General features: G+C 41.7%; 1 protein-coding gene across 1 annotated transcript; it reads right to left on the bottom strand.

Annotated features, from left to right (window-relative positions):
• Positions 1-299: 299 nt before the first annotated feature.
• ccdc175 (coiled-coil domain containing 175) lies at positions 300-8351 on the bottom strand. Its single transcript, XM_042072887.1, has 19 exons — positions 8099-8351; positions 7865-7950; positions 7641-7752; positions 7383-7518; positions 6542-6770; positions 6327-6449; positions 6106-6215; positions 5677-5758; positions 4698-4834; positions 4380-4490; positions 4120-4191; positions 3487-3622; positions 3257-3385; positions 2788-2926; positions 2394-2473; positions 2024-2176; positions 1052-1154; positions 709-752; positions 300-600 (listed from the first exon to the last, which is right to left on the bottom strand). The coding sequence occupies exons 1-19, from the start codon at positions 8163-8165 to the stop codon at positions 445-447; spliced, it is 2205 nt and encodes a 734-aa protein (XP_041928821.1). The 5' UTR covers positions 8166-8351; the 3' UTR covers positions 300-444.
• Positions 8352-19944: the final 11593 nt, after the last annotated feature.

The raw sequence follows: 19944 nt of genomic DNA, 5'->3' as shown, positions 1-19944 counted from the left end.
GTCTGATCTGGTAATACAATTGTGAAATTCTCACCTGCATGTCTCATTTTTATGTTGTTGTACAATTGGTGGACCTCTGATGTTAAAAGGTTTTAAGTTTATTTGGATGTAATGAAAGTGTTCTTTGTTTTGCACAGAATATCTCGGAAACACCCCTAAAATATTTAGTCATCTACATCAGATCTATTTGTCACCTGTGGGTTTTTTGTTTTAAATAAACACTGAAACACACAGATAAATGGCTGCACTCCAGCCTGTCTGTGTGCATGTGATATCATTTAATGAATAGGAATACTACATAAGATTTGAAATGATGTATTGCAGAGCTGGTACTAAGCTTGATGGTCAAACACTACAGCTTAATAGAGGAATGTGGAATTAAAGACGGTAGTACACAGCACAAGATTTGGAAGTAGTACAGTGACTAACAAACAGCAACTCACATCATAACAGCTTTTGAGGAGATAAAAGGACAGTCAAAGTCTCAAACTCCTTTGTCATTTTGTCAATGACACTCCCAATATGGTATTTCCTATTTTCCAGCTTCATCAGTAGATTTTGAAAAGCTTTGTAGTTTTGTAGATCCTTCTCATTAGATTCCTGCCAATAGAGATTGAATGGTACATGATGGGTAAGAAGTACAATCTAGTGAAACTCATACAGTAGGACTGGATAAATGTTCTGATATTCTCAATTTAGTTTACTTGCCTTGGTTACCACAATGTCATTATCCCACGCATCAAGCAGACTTTCTGGAAAATTAAAAGTAAGCAAAACAGTGTAAGTCACATTGAAATCACCATTGGAGCATTTTAATGTTTTTTAGCTTTTATGGTTAGAAGGGGATTTTTTTGCATTAAAGTCACAGTCAGAGATTTTGTTGAAAGGTGCTAAAACAAAGCACACTGCTACCTTAAAACTGTTAACTGGTTTTAAGAAATGCTATATGATTCAGTCCGAGCCACAGTGTCCCATTTGAAGAGGCAGGACTGTGCATGAACACCAGAGAACTTCATGTGTCTGGTGTGTCTAGGACTTTGTGAGTACTCACTGAACAGAGAGCCAACCTCTTCTCGCAACCACTCTGTTTCCTGGGTATGCCTCACTTTACCTTGGTTGGCATTGAATACGTCCTCTTTCATTTGTTCAATGCACTGCAGGTAGAAAGTATAAACTTGGGTAAAAGGCCAAAAAAAAAAAAAAGTAAAGCCACAAAAAGTCTAATATATTGCTGATATATTTCTGTGTTTACTTGTCTGTCAAGTCCAAGGTATCATTAACTTAATTCTGAATAACAAGGCATAAAAACGGTTATGTTAACTGCAGAACAAACTAACTATCACAACAGATATGCTTGTATAATTGGAACATTAATGTCCTCTGCCAAACACTGTTAGTGGTCCTTGAACCGTGGTCCGTTTCCCAAAAGCATAGTTGCTAACTATGATAGCAACTACCTTGGTAGTGTCACTGCCAAATGCGAGTCTGCAGATTTGAGTAGCGCATGCACAACACTTAAGCTTAATATTGTCACATATCACATTTTTCATTTTGGAAAATTAAAAAATAAGAGCATGTGTTAGCTCTTACTAAAATGTGAGCGATATGACCGAATATCAACACTGTATTTCTGTATTGTTTACGTGTGACTCAAATATGGTCAGCTCACATTTGGCAGTAACGCTACCACAGAGGATGGATCGTAGTCATAGCAACTAAGCTTTTGGGAAACGGACCCCAGGGCAGCATGAATCAAAAAGACCTCTTAAGAATGTTAACGTTATCTGGGACTAGGCTTAAGTACCAAGAACTGCACCAACCCATGTAAGCAGGATTGTAAATTAGCACCAGCAACCAGCCAAATGCTGGTCAAATATAAAAGTGGCTGGTAGATATCAGACACAAAATATAATGATTTACTGGCTGGTGGCTGGTAATTTTTACCATTTATCTGTCAGTGACTGGTGAATGTACACATTTTAGAAAGTTAATTTCCTCCCCTGCATGTGAGGTTTGAACTCACAACATGTAAGCGACAGTTCTCGCGGTTGACCTGCTCCAGCATCACGCCGTTCTCATAGATGACTCTCTCCGTCTGACTGATCTGCTCTGCCTGGGACTTCAGAATCTCAAGGTGTTTCCTCCTCAGATCCACCAATTCCAGCTTCAGCTCCTCCTGCATCAGACACATTCATAACAACAGACCTGTCCACCTTCACTGGAAAACACTCCCGTGTTCAACAACAGAGACGTCCACATTCAAGAACATACACATCCACATTCAAGGACATAAATAACACAAAAAATTATACTTTTTAAAATTTTACTTTATTTTGAAATGTTCCTCTGTGTTAGTATGGTTTGTATCTGGTATAATGCAGAACAGGCCGAACCTTTGGTCTGAGCATGGCAACAGTGTCGTCTTGAGTATCCTGAATACAGAGCTCCAATTGCATTTTTTTAAATTTCAGGTCTGAGGAAACAGAAGGAAAAGGAAACTCTAACTAAAATATCTATAGGCATAAAAACATGAAAATATTAGCTACACTTAGAGAATACTAGGTGACTAGATGACCAGGGTATATAAAAAACAAACAAAGAAAAACAAGACATAGAAGTAATTTTTTGCAACATGTAGAAAGACCAGCGACAGATGGAAGTGGAAACAATGTGTTGTTGATTGAAAGTGAGAAAGGTAATACATGCAACCAAGTATGAATTATATATCAGTGAATACATAATGATCAAATGTTGGCATGGAACACCTGGCTATGGTGCAGTGATTACCTGTAGTCTCTTTTGTCAGTGTCTGGTGTCGGGCCTGGTCGATGTCAAACTCGCCCTCCACGCCAGACAAGATCGACTGCTCAATCTCAAGCAGCTCCTCCAACTCCAGCCGGTGTTTAGTGAGAGCTTCAGTCTCCTCCTTTATTAATAAAACACTCTGAAATATTCATTTGTGTAATGACATGATAACAGATGTGCATTCAAATGTTTTGAGAACGTGTAGTTTTTCGTACGTGAATCTGAGGGAGCTCTCAGCATGGATGCTGGACAAAGGGTTACCATTGAAATTGAACAATTTGGAATGTTTGGAATGGAACATAAAAATCTACAAATTTAACAGTTCCAATAAAGTTTTCTCTAACATTTGCCTCTGTTCAAAAATGTAGAATGCACCTTATGTCTTGGCATCGTCCAAGAGAGATACAAACTGCATGAATTTTCTCATAGCAGAGCTGGACAATACGGTCACCTCAAATTGCTTGATCTCAGCGATGCAGGCAATCTCCATTTCCTTGGTGGACTCTGCAGTCTCAGCCACCATCTTCTTGAGACTCTCAATGAGCGAGCTCATGAAGACGTGGTCTTGAAGCTTCTTCTCCTGATTGGACATAAAACAATGTCAGCAGAGCCCAGACATAGGCTACTATGATAGTGGATGAAACAAACTATCAATAGAAATATGAAAAGAGGAAAGCAGACCTCCTCCTGTAGTTGGTGGCTTTGCTCCTTGGTATTCTCGATGGCTTCATTGACCTTGTTCATGTGCTCCTCATGCGCTACGTTCAGGTCCTCAAGAGACTGATGGAGTTCTTCTCTCTCATTTTCAAAGGCCGCCCTAACATGAGAGAGAGAGAGACAGAGACAGAGAGAGAGAGAGAGACAGAGAGAGATGTGCACGTTTGTACTGTCACATTCCGGCAGATATGCGCAAAGCTGCAAGAAGTTGAACTCGCCCATCATTGATTTTGAGGTACCGGAATACAAAGACAGGTAATACACTGACTTCATAAACAGTCCTTATTATAACCTTTCTGTACACTTTCAAAGTTTACAATAACCTTCTCCACACTGCCACTGAAGTATAAAACTATTTTGAGCCTGGTCAGTGGTTTGAAAATAACAATTTATTTTGAAGTGGCTCCATGCCCACTGCTACAAGCTATAAGCGATTTTATTGCTAAAACAAACAACGATCTATCTTAAAACTCCTCCAATTAACATAATTTTGCTCCAAAATGAAAGCTTGAAATTGTTATCCATAAATAGATCCTAGGTTGTGTGTGTACACCAAACCATTCCTTTAAGAGAGGAGAACTGAGAGGTTCACCAAACCTGGTCTTCTTTTCTTTTGCTAGCTGTACTTCCATCTCCTCAAGATTCCTCTTGAACAGGTCAGTGTTCACTCTGAAATGACACACAAATACCCAAAAGGAAATAAAACACCAGTGAAGAACAACTTAAATAAATATCTGTGATGGTTTTGTAGGAACTTAAAGCAATTTCTTGTTCAACATTTCAATATTGTTTGTGATTTTATATCAGGCCACTAATAAGACAGGAGACAGACTTATGTAGGAGTCAGTCAGACTTACACAGTTGTTTCATGGAGTTGTCTTATCCCCTGTTCCATCTCTCTGATCTCTAATTTATACTTGGCAATGGAGGCAATGCGTTCGTCCAGTCTCAGTTTAGACCACTCCAGTCTACGGCAAATCACACAACACAATTAACTATCTTATCAGTATGGGGCAGCAGTTATTCACTATCAGGCACTAGAAGTTATTCATAATATATTATGGATGAATATATATTCATTCATAGATCAAAAATCAACCAATCAATCAACCAGTCAATCAATCAAAAAAGCATAATATATTATGGCAACCACATTAAATCCGAAAGGGCCTTACCGCCTGGCCATGGCAGTGTGTTCAGCCATGGTATCATCCTCAAGTTTCCTCTGGATGTTGAAATGGTCTGTCAGTCTTGTGATTGATGCAAGGTGAACGCTAGTCAATAGCTCATATTCCGTGATCTCCGTGTCTGTCTGAACACACAAACACAAGGTCAATGGATCAGTGCTTACAGTGTTTAGTAATCTAAGACCACTTTCAAAGTCATATTTCAGAAACAAAAATGAGCATGATTTTAGTATAGGCAGTAGAGAGCTCTCAGTAGAGAGCATCCAGAGCTCTTAGGATCTAAAAGCCTGCCTCCAAGACATTCACCTCATCATTTCCTGCATCAAAAATCAATCGTACCACAACCTGGTATCATGTACTATTCAGGAGCCTGACTGTTACAGTCTTGCTCTCTATTAACTCTGACAGGAAATGTAGTTCATTCTATTTTGAATGACCTTCATATGACAAAATCAAAGTTGTGAGTGCTATGTTTAAGGTCAAACCAAAATCTCCCGTTCAGAGTGGGCTACAGTGTGGTTAAATTTTCACTAGTTGTAGCCTCACATGTGCACTCAATTTTAACGTTCACTCTTTGAGAGCCTGTCGGCCTGTGGAGGCCCTCCCATTGGCTGTGTGAACTATTGTACATCTAAGGGCAGCTCAGTGGTCCAACTCTTAGGAAAGGTCAGCTTGGAGCAGATTGTTTTTGAAGGCGGGTTATTTCAAAAAGATCAATTTGAAAACACACCAGCAGGCTCAGTCTCGGGGACACAGAAATCGATCGGCTCAAATCTGACCTCTAACAGAGTACGGCTTTCCATTTCACCAGTGTTCAATTTAAACAAAATATTTAAATCTGCACACCGTACACATTAACAAATAATGAAACCCAGGCTAAATGTGAGTATGCACACCCATGCTTTTGTTATATTGTTTTGGGTGGGGGATGGTCACACTTGGTCATATTAACGGCACAGTGTCTTACCTCTAAAATGCTTTGCTGAAGGGATTCTTCTTTCTTTCTGAATGCCGTTCTGAGCTCTGCAAGTTCTTTTTTATGAAACACTCTGTCAAAATGAATAATTATGTTTAGGAAATGCTGACTTCTAATAAGACCCGACAATAAGAACTGTGACATGACGTGTTGATCTTATGTAGGTAATGGGTTATTCCATATCATTCCAACACAAAAATATAGGATTTAAATGACACCATTTTTCAAACAGCACCCCATGCATTATGACTACGAAAATGTCAGCCTGCTACTGTATCTTATTTGTGGCTAAGATATGGCTTTTCAATTATGAATGGACACACCCGAGAAAATTGTGCCAAATGCGAGTATTTCAGACATTTGTTTACATATTCATCACCATTTAATAATAGTTCTTAACATACTGATTATAAAGACTACCTTTGTTGTTCAAGTTCTTCTGACTTGCTGGTTTCCTCTGCGAGTTGGTTTTTAAATTTTTTCTCTGTTGCTGTTAGTCTGGCTATGGTCATTTCAATCTGATATATTGTCTGTAACAGAAAATGCCATTAATGGCAAAGATGATACAATGACTCAAAAACCTATTTTTAATTTATATATATATATATTATAAAGTGCCAAAGACGCTGCTTTTAACTCACATTCCTGAGATCCACATTCCTGTCCTCTTTCTCCTGCAGTTCAGTTGAAAGAGCATCCAGTTCTCTGTGCATTAGGCTATTGTTTTTTTTCTGCTGTTGGATGCTATTTATGTATTGCTCAATCTAAATCAACAGAAACATCAGCTGAAAATAAACTTTTCATAAGGCAGAAATTAATCATGAGATAAAACAATAAAATATTTAACATGCAGTACCTGTTCTTCCCAATCATTCTTGGCCTCGGTGAACTTGTCTCTTTCCTGGGTGATGTCACTTAGTAGTTCACCTCTGTTGAGCTCTACACTGGCTATTTTAGCTTTAATATCTTCAATCTCGTTGATCTTCTCATTGAGCAAGATCTGCTTGTTGGCTTTCTCTGCCAGTTGGAAGTTGAGCATGCTAATGACATTTTCATGGTTTCTTTTCACACATTCTCTCTCTGGGCTGTAACACAATAAGTTTAGGGTGAACTGACTACAGATTTATTCAGTATATTTGAGGGACACAAATTTGATCATCGTCCATGAGATCTTGTGACATGACATTAGACTATCCTGAAATACTGTCCTTGCTAACCACTGAGCTGTTCTGAAACAACAGTTCTAAATCTGGAGCCCTCATGTGCTAGAATAATATTGGCCTACCACTAAATGACAATGAGCATCTTTGCTGCAGACTATGCTGATTGTCTCTGTTTACTGTAACATCCAAAAGTGATAACCGATGATACAGAAACAAACATAACAGACAACTGAGATGACATATGGCAAAAAAGAGAGAGAAATTAGCGGTGTTGTTGAGGTGTTGCTGATCTCAAAAAACAACTGCTCTACTTCAAAGTGTCAAAATTGCAGTTTGGGAGAGTTATTGGAATTATTTGCAGTTCATAAGAAATGCACTATTATAGATTTTATTACATAGTAGGCTACTGCACTTTACAGCAGAAATGCAATGTTTTGGCCATGATGTATAACTGCAGTTTATTGTTGTAGTTTATTACATGTAAATGCAGTTCTTGATATAGGCTAATCCAGGCTACCTAAATTCGTTTCTTACTAAAGCAGGGCGTTCTGCTCTTCAAGAAGTCCTTGTTTCACTTCCATTGACTCAATTTCCTCCATAAGGCTTTTGAGTTCAGCTTCAAGTTGGTTTAGCTGAGTTGAATTGACATTTCTTGCAGTCGCCACACCATCTGAAATAGGCCCACATTCATATCCTAAATTCTGCCAACTGAACCATATTACTTACTACTACTACTACTACTACTACTACTATTACTACTACTACTATTGACAATGTTTTAAATCTACCCACCTGCAATTTCCTTGGTTATGTCATCTCGAAAACGAAGAACTTGGTGGCGGACCTTGCCACTCTCAATGGTTTCGACTTCAAGTTGCTCATGGACGGCCTTTCGGGACGCCTCCTAAGTGAGAAGACAGAGCTGTTTTTTACATGCCACTTGTGTATAGAGCTCATGTGAAATTTACTCAAAAAATAACAAGTAATCACGGTTTAAAACGTTAAATCTGATTGACCAGTTCTCTAATAGCAGTTGATATCTCCCTGAGATGGTGACTTGCTTCTTGGCTGAAGGAGACGTCTTCATCTTTCAGCTGTTTTTCTTCAGACGGCATGCGTAAAATGAGACATAAGATGGCCTGTTATTCACAGTGGAGCAAACGTTATCTGTAAGTTACATTTCAATGTGTAGGCCTACCCCACTAACAGAGTCGGTTAACTGGGAGCAAAGCTAGCTCAAGATTTCTTACCTAACTCGCCCAAGTGCTCCAAAGCGAGAAGCACTGCTGGGAAATCTGGCACTAAGCAAGAGGCCATTTCTTTCTCTGGGAAGCTTCGGAGGCAGAGCTGGCTTTTACCATCAGTTAAAAGTACATAAAGCGTTCGGTAGCGGGCTTCATGTCAAACTTTTTAATAGTAACGTTAGCCTACGGAAAGGCACATCTTGTTTTCAGCACTGGTAGATGGAACACTGGCTCGTGGTCTGTGTGTGAGTTGGCATAGCAACAGCAAGCGCGAGTGGAGAGGATGTTGTCGGATAGCCTACGTGAGAGCACATTTTTTTCTTTCTTACATAAGCATAGGCTAAGTAAAACCATTGTTTTGACATGGATGGTTTGTTTGTAGGCCCTTTCAATGCATTAAACGCGTGAAACTATTGTAGACGACAAAGTTGGAGTCTTATGGAATGGAATGTATTACATTTCAAGTTGACTTCAGTGACTAGTTTAATTTATTTTAATAAAGTTTAATGTTATGTTGTTCTGAATCAGTCGTAAAACGCATATTTCCAGCTGATTGAGTCGAGGCACTAATGTAGGGTAGCCTACACCAGATGGCAGCAAAGAATCATGAATGCTAAAACAACCGTTGTTCATTGTCAGACATGTCTGTGGTCCATTTTTAGCATGCTAAAAGACGAATTGCTAGGGGATAAATCAGTGTTGCTTGCCTCTGCTAGGCTACTAGTTTCTTGACTAGAAATGTTGACACGAAGGAAAACAACTGTCCACACCTGGAGAGGCAGTGCTCAGACATGCTGCACTGCATCACATCACTTGCAGACTGCAGAGGGCATTGTTGGTCCATCTATAGGCTACCAAGACCATCAGGATGTAAAAAATGCGCATCAAATCAAATGGGAAAACATTAGGGTTTGAAGAAAAACTGTCTAAAATTCTCTAACTTCGCTATTATGATAGCCTACTCTAAACGTGCTATGGAATAATGCAATAGCCTACCAGATCCATGCCCATACACTTGATATTATCAATAGGTGAAATTCCCCATCTCCTCCATCCTCAATCTTACAATAGCATGGCTCACAGTCATCGTCAGAAACATAATCTTGTCTCTACTTCAGGCAGAGTGGGTGCTGAAAACCACTGCTTTACTGGCACTATGTTGAACTAGTAATGCCTAGAGTCCTTTTCCTGCTTTCTATGTGGATTTCAAAGACGCACAATACTAGTAATGTTAACATTACGTGGGCTATTTTGACACAACAATGTTGATGATAATTTCACATAATATCTCTGGCTTGTCATTATTGTTACTAATGACTCGAATTGTTGCTGAAGCAGGATTCAGTGCATGGATTAGAGCAGTGGTTCTCAAAGTGTGAGGCGGGCCCTACTAGTGGGGAATAGAGACATGCCAGGTGGGGCGCGATGAACAGAAGGAAATTTGTTCTGTTTGTGCTTATTTTTTATCTTTCTTTTTTGACAAGGAAGATCATAGATTCAAAACAAAATAGCCACACAAACATAGGAGTCATAAACAGACCGATATATGAATTAAAATAGCATCTGATCCAGTAGACCGAGAAGGGAAATGCAACGTGGAACCAAAATGCAAAAAAGATATTTTAACATTAGGCCTACCATTTTGCCGGGGTGATGTCAGGTGGGGCTTGAAAATTCCCCACCTCCAAAGTGGGGAATGACAGAAAAAGTCCACTGGATTATAGAATGCATGATTTACATACCATACTGTCAGAAATAGCCTAAACAGTAACCTATTACCTTATTAGGACAAACAACACAGACACATAGCCTACTCAGGTGTACTGTATATGTAGGCCTACACATACATACAAAAATTCTCTCACACACACACGCACACACACACACACACACGCGGACACAGTCTCTGGAAATAGTCAGAGCTCGGGTGTTGGCAGACGGTTAAATAGGCCCTGCCAGTGTAGTCGTAATTGGACTGACATCCTCAAGTGGGATTCATGGGCACCGGCCATCAGATATTATTAAGTCAGAGGAGCACTCCTCTCACTTTGCTGTCTGCCTTTGGCGATGGAGGACTGTTGTTTTATGCTCTTGTTTAAGTTTTTATACATCCCTCTACCATCATGTACATATTTCCCAGTTTTGTTGCTGCATGGGTGAACTTGTTCAACAGAACCATCTGGCAATTCTTCAATTCACAGCGATTTCCAAATCACCCCAAATCCAGGAAACAATCATAACAACTTATCCGGCCTAGGCCGGGCTTTACATGATGACAGGCAGATGAGAATGATTAACAGTGCATTGAACTGCTGCGCTGTTGGGATCAGTTTTAAATGACATGGACGTGTATTCATGAGTTTAATGTACCAATTTAAGTCTGATTTCAGTGTTGGCTATGCCCCTTGGAGGTCAAAACATTCCCAGATCCATTCTCCCTCTCAATTGAGAATCAGTCTGGTGTTAGACAGGCTATAATTTTTTAAGTGTAGCTACTTAGAAACATGTTGAAAAACCAGTACAGTAGAACTGAAAGGCTTCTTTTTTTTCTAGACTCTGGCATAGCCAAAATCACCAGCAGATCCTTGTTTGTGTGGCGCCCTCTCTATTTGACAGGTATAGTGTTGTACAATTACTATCATGCCATCTATGTGTCTGTGTGTATTTTTTTGTTCTATTCCTGGCAAGCAACCCATTACTGTCCAAGCTGGGGTTAAGGGAGATTAGGCTCAGTTGTCCTTTCACTTCCATTGTTTACAGCTGAAGGTACACATGCTGGCACTTAAGTGCTGTAAGGTGTCTCATGTTGCATCGTGTGTGTGTGTTGTTTGCAGTCAGGCCCATTATGGGGGCTTGATTGTGCATAATGAAGCAAGAGAGAGAGAGAGAGAGAGAGAGAGAGAGAGAGAGAGAGAGAGACATGTTTAAGAAAGCTGCCCCTGCGATCACTCGTGGGTTGAGTTTCGCAGCATGTGCATAATTTATTTGTGATCCAAGGTCAAGTGTTACATAGCATGTACGGGGAATCTAACATACCAATAACTTCAAATGTCGAATGGGCAGGTTTCACGTTTCCCACACCTAGGAAGTGAGCGCAGGAATGTCATTTCCATAAATTGCTGGCCGCGTAGTTTTGGGCTTGCGGGAGGTTATTGTATTTCACACAATATCAATATGAGGTTTGAGAGAGGAAATGGAAAAATAATGGGATAAGGTCGGCTCTCAGACAGATCCACGCCAGATCCAGGCCATAGCTGCCCTTGGATTATGACACTTTCAGGGGTTGTTTGTGAGGGGCCGAAGAAATGAAACATACATCTGAGTAGTACTGTGTTCTCCGAATCCATGTTTATGAATTTCCATGTGTTTACCACAAATCAGAATGAGATTGCATCTACATCTTGTTTTCTAATCATTTTCAGATGGCATGAAACCCCAAAACACACATATTGTTTTTCCACATGCTTTTTCTGTACGCAAAGTCACCTGGTGGTATATCAGCTGTATATTCTTAGCAGGATTAATGTGAGGATTAATGTGATTTAATCAAGTGTAGAAAGCACAGGCCTCTGCTGAAGCAAAGGTTATTAACCCACATGTTTTTGCGCTTTCACGTACCTGTATATGGGCAACCTACGTAAGAGGACAAGATTGATGTACACACACACACACACACACAAACACATGCATGCACATACACACACATGGACACACACACATGCACACAAACACACACACGCACATACCTACACATGGACACACACACATACACACATGTTCACACATACACCACACACACACACACACAAGCACACATGCATGGACACACACAAACAAAAAGTGGGAGGCACTGAGCTGCACCGACCAGCACCAGTCAATTATTCCCAGTGTGCATTGCAGCTGACATTGTAGGCCTACTGTATCTGATCGATCTGAATAAAATATTTAAAAAAAAAAACAACGAATGCCACGCGTCTGTGAGGCAGACAGCGGAGTGATCCCGCTGCCATGACGAGCTTGGAGCCCAAGCTGTCATCTCTGCTGTCTCCCATCTGCCGCACCGAATAAAGGAATACGGCCTGCAACCACAATCGTATTATGAAATCCAAGCTCTCTGCGGAACGATTGCTTTACTTTCAGCTTCGCGAACACAAGACTCAAGCTTAATGAGATTGTGAAGGGGAAAGAAAGGGGTGGGGGGTGGCAGTTGGGGGGGAGTTGGGTATCAGAAAAAGAATGATAAGAGAATATTGATAATGAAAACTTAGAGAGCATGGCTAATTAGTAGTGGCTATAGGCCGTTGCAGCTCATAACATAGTCTGTGAGGTCACGGAAAGCCTATTGTGGACAATATTAAAGTTATGCATCATGTATTTGCAAATTCAATATTCTCCTTTCATTTCTGATTACTTGTACAACATGGCATGGCATGTAACAGGGGCACAGAATAACTAGCGAAAGCAATTACTGTCATTATCATAGCACATTCCTTGGGGCAGGGATGGGTTCCCAGATAGCAATTTCCTTTGGGCCGGATCCGCATAAAAGCCTTTAGATCCGCCTGTAGCGGACATACGGTATCTGACTGTGGGCCAGATCTGCTCCTGATAGAGGTTTCAGCTCTGCTAGTAATGCTGTTTTATCACCGGTTAACAGATTTGTCCCAGGTCCGATTTCCTCAACTCAACTGGAAGTCAGGAAATGCGTTTAAAATACAAAACACTGATTTGGCCCAAACCTGTGATACGGATATGAGCCGAAGGACCATTTTTTTCACAGCAGACCCAGGTGGTAATGATATTAATTAAGGTGCTGATTCTGCTAAATTGACTGTCCTTTCCCTACTTCATTGTCAACTGGCTGCTAAAGAAAAAAAAAGGTATTTTGGAATGGCACAAATGTAGAAACCATGAGGGTGCACTATGTTCCCATAGCCACTTCATTTCTACAGTAAGGCTGGAAAAGAAGATATAGTTGGCTCAATATTGATCATATGCTCGTTTCATTATTTTTATTATTACCTAGCAGTGGTAAAATTAGTGTTGTTTGTGCCAGATCAAACAGTGCTATGAGACAACCCCATATTCGGGCCACGCATGCAGAAGTCCAAGCAGTAACGTTAATCAAGGATCTTTGGTTTGCTCACATTTTTTGACATGATTTACCAGCCTGGGGTTGGACTAGGACACAGCCCAACTTTTCAAGGTAGGCTATCTGCTTTTTATCTCTGTTGGTTTATTCAGAGACAACAACAAGCAGCCGAGCGATTGATAACTTTAGGCTACTGTAAGTTTATACTATTATTTTCCAGCAATATAGGCTACTAGCTTAGCTTGAGCAAAACAGCCATCACAATAACTAGCCTATTTTGAAAAAAAAAAACAAAAAAACAGTGATAACGCTAACAGGATCACTGATGATAAAAAAACAAGTGTAATTGTGACTTAGCCTATTTTCAAAAAGGAATAAATGGCTAATTGTTAATGTTTATTTTGTGTTGTTTCAGATTGACCATGGAGATGACTGAGACAGCCTGAATATTGATGGGAACACGATGGAATTAACATGACTTAAACTTTGTCTGGGATTGCACTTGTAACAGCCAGGTTGTTGAATAAAAAAAACAATAAGACACTTATGTGTAAAGTTGTGTTTGTAGCCTAGCTTATGTTTATTAGTTGAGCTGTTGGGAAAACGTTACAAACTTTAGCCTGGGTGAACCTATAACGAACCTGTTAGCAAATGTGTAGCAAACGGATTTTTCAGGATAATTAATTACCAATCACATTTCACATGTCAAATAAAGCCAGCTGATATCTGATAAACGGGTCCGTACCACACACAATAAGCGGACCCGTATTGCATAAGCAGATCTGGAACACGTCAGTAACACAGACTATCATACGGAACTGGGCCAGTCTTAGCCCTTATTGGAACCAGATCCGTCAAACGGATCCAGACCAGTTTTGGACCGATGTGCGTTTGGACGCCGGATCAGGTCCATTATGCAGATCCGTGCCGGACGTTGTGGTAGTTGTGGCCCAGTTCCGTCCCAGTGTATGTTTGCTATCTGGGTTGGTGGACGGTGCGTAAAATAGAAATTATGTCACAAATCAACACTCTGAAACCCCTGCAATGATAAGTTGTGTCTTGTGGCTGTGGAGAAATATTTTATTTTGACCCTGTCCCACTCGCAGCCTCTTTAGTAGGTCCACAAGGCTACTGGGAGCATAGCCATTACTCTTCCTGATTGGTTTATGTATCAAAGGGACACCTATCGATTCATCTGTGTGTCTAAAAAACATCACGTGCATGAATAAGTGTTCATATTGCAATCTGGTCATTGATAACGCGCACATAAAACCGTCTTAGTCTAGCCCGTTTACAACAGACGTGTGTGATGGCTTGGCCCTATTATGTTTTTGTTTGTGTTTTTATGGCCACTGTAAATGTCTGAAGGTTGGATGATTGAATAAACAATGTCCTTCACAGCTCCGACTCGGAGTGAGGCGATTGGAAAACGAACACGTTTCATCTCGCAGCTGAGGACAGAAACTCATGCATAATTGCGAGAATGATTGCATTGCCGTTCCCATGTAATTATGTGTTGACGCCTATGTGATTTCAGAGCGAGCAATGCCTCACTGTCACAGGGAAAACTAAAATCACCAATAAAATAACTGATATAAATTCTGAATAATTTCATGTGTAACAGCACGACGCAGATTTATTGCTCTACCCTGCAATCATTTCAATATCAGCAGGACTGACCTTTGTTTACAAGTTGGTAAGCATCTACAGTATCTCGCCATCTTTTTTGTTACCCAACTCTCGACCCAAGTCTTCCCAATTCCTAGAGCCTACACCCCAGCCTTTTAAATACTTTGGGTTGGAAACCTCATATTATGGTAGATGTTTATTAACTTACCAATTTATTAACTTACTTAACTTAAAGGGATATTCCACCATTTGGGGAATTACACTCATTTTCCACCTCCCCTTGAGTTAAACCAGGCCCGGGGTGGGTAATCGGGAGAATTCTCGATGGGACGCTTCACTTTTGGGCCGGTCGAGGAAAAAAAATATTGACATTTGTCACGTTAGTCTAACTTCTCTTGAAGTAGGCTACACGTCCCGCATTCTGTGCATGGCACCGTTGCCTCTGCATGGGTTGTAGCCTGCATGTGAGGAGTTCTCCCCTCCCAAAAAGAGTTGGTTGGGTCCATAGAGCCCATCTTTTCCAAAAAGTTTTCACTGATACGGATAGCCGGGTCGGCCCTACAGTAGCCATAAGCGTCAGGAAGGATGGATGGTAGAAAGAGGCCAGGAGGGACTGAAACGGCCAGGTAGATGCTGTTAAATGTGCCAAGCTTCCAGATTAGGCCTACAGACAAAAGTGGCAACTGGTAAAGAGAGATAGCCTATAGGCAATCATTATTAGCAGTTATTGGGCTAATAGTGGAAGTTTGTAGCGTTGTCAAGCTATTTGCAAGCAACATATTAAATTACTTAAAATATTATACTTTTGTATCCGATTCATAGACTTTGCAGTATGCAAATATTAATAACAAAACAGAAGTTTGATCTGTGTAGGCCTATGCGGTAAAAATTGTAGCCTCTGAGCAGCAGATCAACCAGTCGACCACTGAAAATGATGAGCCCGAAATGACTACAGGGACAGAGAGGATAAATTAAAGTTATTTAATGTAAGAAAGAGCAATTATGCTACATGATGAACCTATATGCCTTGTTTGCTTAGAAGAGGGTGTAGTAAAGGAGTAGGCTAAATCACCAAACAACAATATAGCCTACCCATGCAAAAAACATGTAGCCTAAACATTAGTTCAATATGCCTCTTTGTGGAAGTGTGGGATAGGCTACATTTCAAAGGCTTTCTTTCTTTCTTTCTTTCTGTCTTTGTTAACTTGTGGAATAGTGGAATATTTTTTGTTAACTTCTGAGTTGAAGTGAATTATTATATAACCCTTACACATTTGTTGAACCAAGGTAATAATAAAAACTACAGGATAGTAAGAGCTGAAATGTTGCTTCATTTATCAAATTTCCACCACTATGGAAAACGTCTTGGGCCTTGGGCTTGAAACTCCCGGGCTGAAAAGTGGCCCCACTCCGGCTCTGAGTTAAACAATGGATTTTTACATCCATTTCATCCAGCCGTTCTCTGAGTCTGCCGATACCACTTTTAGCTCCATCCTAGCATACTGTAGATCATTGAATCGGTGTAAGACCTGAGACTGTGCAAGCTGCACGTTCTGAACAGACACGCCCACTTCAGCCCTGCACAGCTTCCCCGGAGTTTTAGCTACACCTGGGACTAATCACCAATTAACCTCACCCTTTATATTCACTTGAAGCACCTCACACCAACGTGAGGTATTGTTGTTTGTGACTCTACTAAGCCTGTATAGCCTAAGATTTGATTCTGATCTCTCGTTTTTTGACCTGTTTGCCTGAACTTGGATTACTCTTTGGATTCTCCCTTGGATTGTTTATTGGATTTGTGACCAGCTACGTGAACTTTATTAAATCAATTTGCTTGCTGCATTTGAGTCTGAGGTTCATTCGTTACAGAATACCTCACCATGCAAAATTCAGACTCAGCAGATTCTCGTCAGAGACTGCCGTCTACTGCGGAACAGACATTGCAGGAACTGGTGGATCTTATGCGGACTCACCTTATGCTGCGCTTTTGACCATGTATCGACGAGGATTGAGACCTGACTTACAAGCTGAATTGGCCTGTCGGGCTGACGTGAGACAACTCAGTCGCTACATCTGTATGTCTATCTCTATCGATAACCTGTTGCGGGAACGACAGCCTTCGCCCCCTCTGCAGCATCTGCTTTTAGTCCTGAGCCGGAGCCTCTCAACTCCGGAGCCTATGCAACTTGGGCGAGTACCTCTTTCTCGGGAGGAAAGACAGAGGCGCATCAAGCAGCGTCTGTGCATGTACTGTGGAGAAGCAGGACCCCCAAGTTCGCAATTGTCCGACACGGCCCAGGAATCCTCCAACTCCAAATATGGGCACCGGGGTAAGAGTGACTGTTTTATATAATGTCTCCCATAAACAACTAACTCTGCCTGCTCAACTATTCTACCATGATCGCACTGTCTCTCTTCCAGCGTTAATCGACTCTGGAGCTGCCGGTAACTTCATTGATGCCACACTAGCGGAAAAGAATGGATTCCCTTTGCAGAAAATTGAACCGCCGTTGACTGTAAATACACTGGATGGGCGGCCCATGGGCTCCGGCTGGGTAACTCATCAGACTATACCCTTGACTTTAAAGGTTGGTGCTTTCCATCAAGAAACTATGCAACTCTTAGTCATCAATTCTCCGTGTGATCAACTTGTGCTTGGCTACCCCTGGCTACAACTGCATGATCCAGTTATATCCTGGAGAAATGGGGAGTCAAAATCATGGAGCCCTCAATGTATTACATCTTGTTTGAATATTCCCTGCCGCTCCACTTCTATTGAGAGCCCCACAGATGCTTTGCCTATCTCGGAAAGTGTACCTTCAGTGTATCAGTTTCTCAGATGTATTTTCAAAAGCCCCAGCTACTGAGCTACCACCACACAGGCCGTGGGACTGTGCCATTGACTTGTTACAGGGCGCTCCATTACCCCATAGTCGTGTTTATCCATTATCCATTCCAGAAACGGAGGCTATGGAGAGTTATATTGATGAAGCACTGGACCAGGGATTCATCAGACCATCCACATCTCCTGCCGCATCTGGGTTCTTCTTCGTGGAAAAGAAAGATGGAGGCCTCCGCCCCTGCATTGACTACCGAACCCTGAACAACAGCACAGTAAAGTTTCATTATCCCCTGCCTCTGATCCCTGCTGCTTTGGAACAAATGCGTAAGGCCACACTGTTTTCGAAATTGGATCTCCGTAGTGCTTACAATCTCATTAGAATTTGTGAAGGGGATGAATGGAAGACCGCTTTTGTCACCACCAGGGGTCACTATGAGTACACGGTTATGCCCTATGGACTTACTAACGCACCTGCCGTATTTCAATCTTTTATGAATTAAATTTTTAGAGACTTTTTGGTTGTGTTTATTGATGACCTGTTAATTTACTCCTCTGATCCAGCGACTCATGTCCAACACGTCTGCCAGGTCCTTCAACGCCTCCGAGAACACAACCTATTTGTGAAGGCCGAAAAATGTGAGTTTCACAGAACAACCATCTCCTTCCTTGGTTATGTCCTGGGTCCAGAGGGCATCATGATGGATGACCAGGAAGGTGGCGGCTGTACAACAATGGGAGGAGCCGAAGACCATAAAGGAACTCCAACGTTTCCTAGGATTTTCTAATTTCTAATTTCTAATCTAAGATTAATCAGGAACTTCAGCTCGGTGGCAGCCCCTCTCACTAACCTCGTCAGAAAGGGTAAAGGAGCTGTGACCTTGAATGACTCTGCAAAAAATGCTTTTTTTCAGGTTAAAGCATTTATTTTGTTCTGCACCCATTCTCAAACAGCCTAACCCCACACTTCCCTTTGTCGTTGAGGTGGATGCTTCGGAGGTAGGCGTTGGGGCTATATTGTCCCAGTGACACGGTAGCCCAAGCAAACTGTTTCCTTGTGCCTATTTTTCTCACAAATTGACCCCTACAGAAAGAAATTACGATGTTGGCAATCGCGAACTCCTTGCAGTGAAGATGGCTTTGGAGGAATGGCGGCACTGGCTGGAGGGGGCAACACATCCTTTTGTGGTTTTGACAGATCATTGCAATCTGGAATATATTCGTGAGGCCAAAAGGCTCAATTCCAGACAGGCAAGATGGGCACTGTTCTTTACACGCTTTAACTTCTCTGACTTATCGCCCAGGTTCAAAAAATGGAAAAGCAGACGCACTATCCAGGCAGTTCGGCCCACCTGAGACACCACCTCCAGAACCTTGAATCTTGAACCCGTCTTGTATTGTGGCCCCGGTGCGTTGGGAGATTGACTGTAAAATTCAAGAAGCCCTGCGGAATAACCCAGCTCCACCTGACACTCCAGCCGAGCGGGTGTTCGTACCAGCCACAGTGAGGCCTCGCTTAATGCAGTGGGTGCATACATCCCTCAGTTCCGGGCATCCTGGAATCTCCCGCACCACAGAGCTGATTTCCCGGCGGTTCTGGTGGCCCTCTCTGAAGGATGATGTCAGGGATTATGTAATAGCCTGTCCTGTTTGTGCCCAGTGTAAAGCCTCTCGAGACCTTCCTAAAGGTATGTTACACCTCTTCCAGTACCCCATCGGCCATGGTCTCATATTAGTGTGGACTTTGTGACCGATCTTCCTCCATCTAATGGTTTTAATACCATTCTGGTAATTGTAGACCGTTTTTCTAAAATGTGTCGACTTGTTCCCCCTGCTTGGCTTACCTAGTGCGATGAAAATGGCTGAATGTCTTTTCAACCATGTCTTTAGGTTTTACGGCATCCCTGAAGACATTGTGTCTGATCGTGGGTTCCAGTTCACCTCTCGTGTATGGAAGGCTTTTTGTCTGTACCCCTGGGAGATTGCCCCTACACATGTACCTGCAGTGGAGGACTGGTTCAAACGCAGTGGGAACGTATGGGAGTCTGCACACACGCATCTACAGAGAGCAATCAAGTCCCAGAAGCGCTTTGCGGACCGATGGCGTCGCCCACACCAAGGGTTCCAGGTCGGACAGCGAGTATGGCTGTCCACACGTGACCTCAAGCTGCGCCTTCAGAGCCACAAGTTAAGTCCCAGGTACATTGGGCCCTTTAAGATTGTGAAACGTATTAACCCTGTGTCTTATCGTCTACAGCTCCCCGCGAGATATCGTATAGCCCCAACATT

This window comes from Alosa sapidissima, chromosome 19 (genome assembly GCF_018492685.1).
Source record: "Alosa sapidissima isolate fAloSap1 chromosome 19, fAloSap1.pri, whole genome shotgun sequence".
In the NCBI taxonomy this organism is placed as follows: Eukaryota; Metazoa; Chordata; class Actinopteri; order Clupeiformes; family Clupeidae; genus Alosa; species Alosa sapidissima.
Note: the sequence above shows the minus strand (reverse complement) of the source record. Positions and strands in the feature narration are given on the sequence as shown.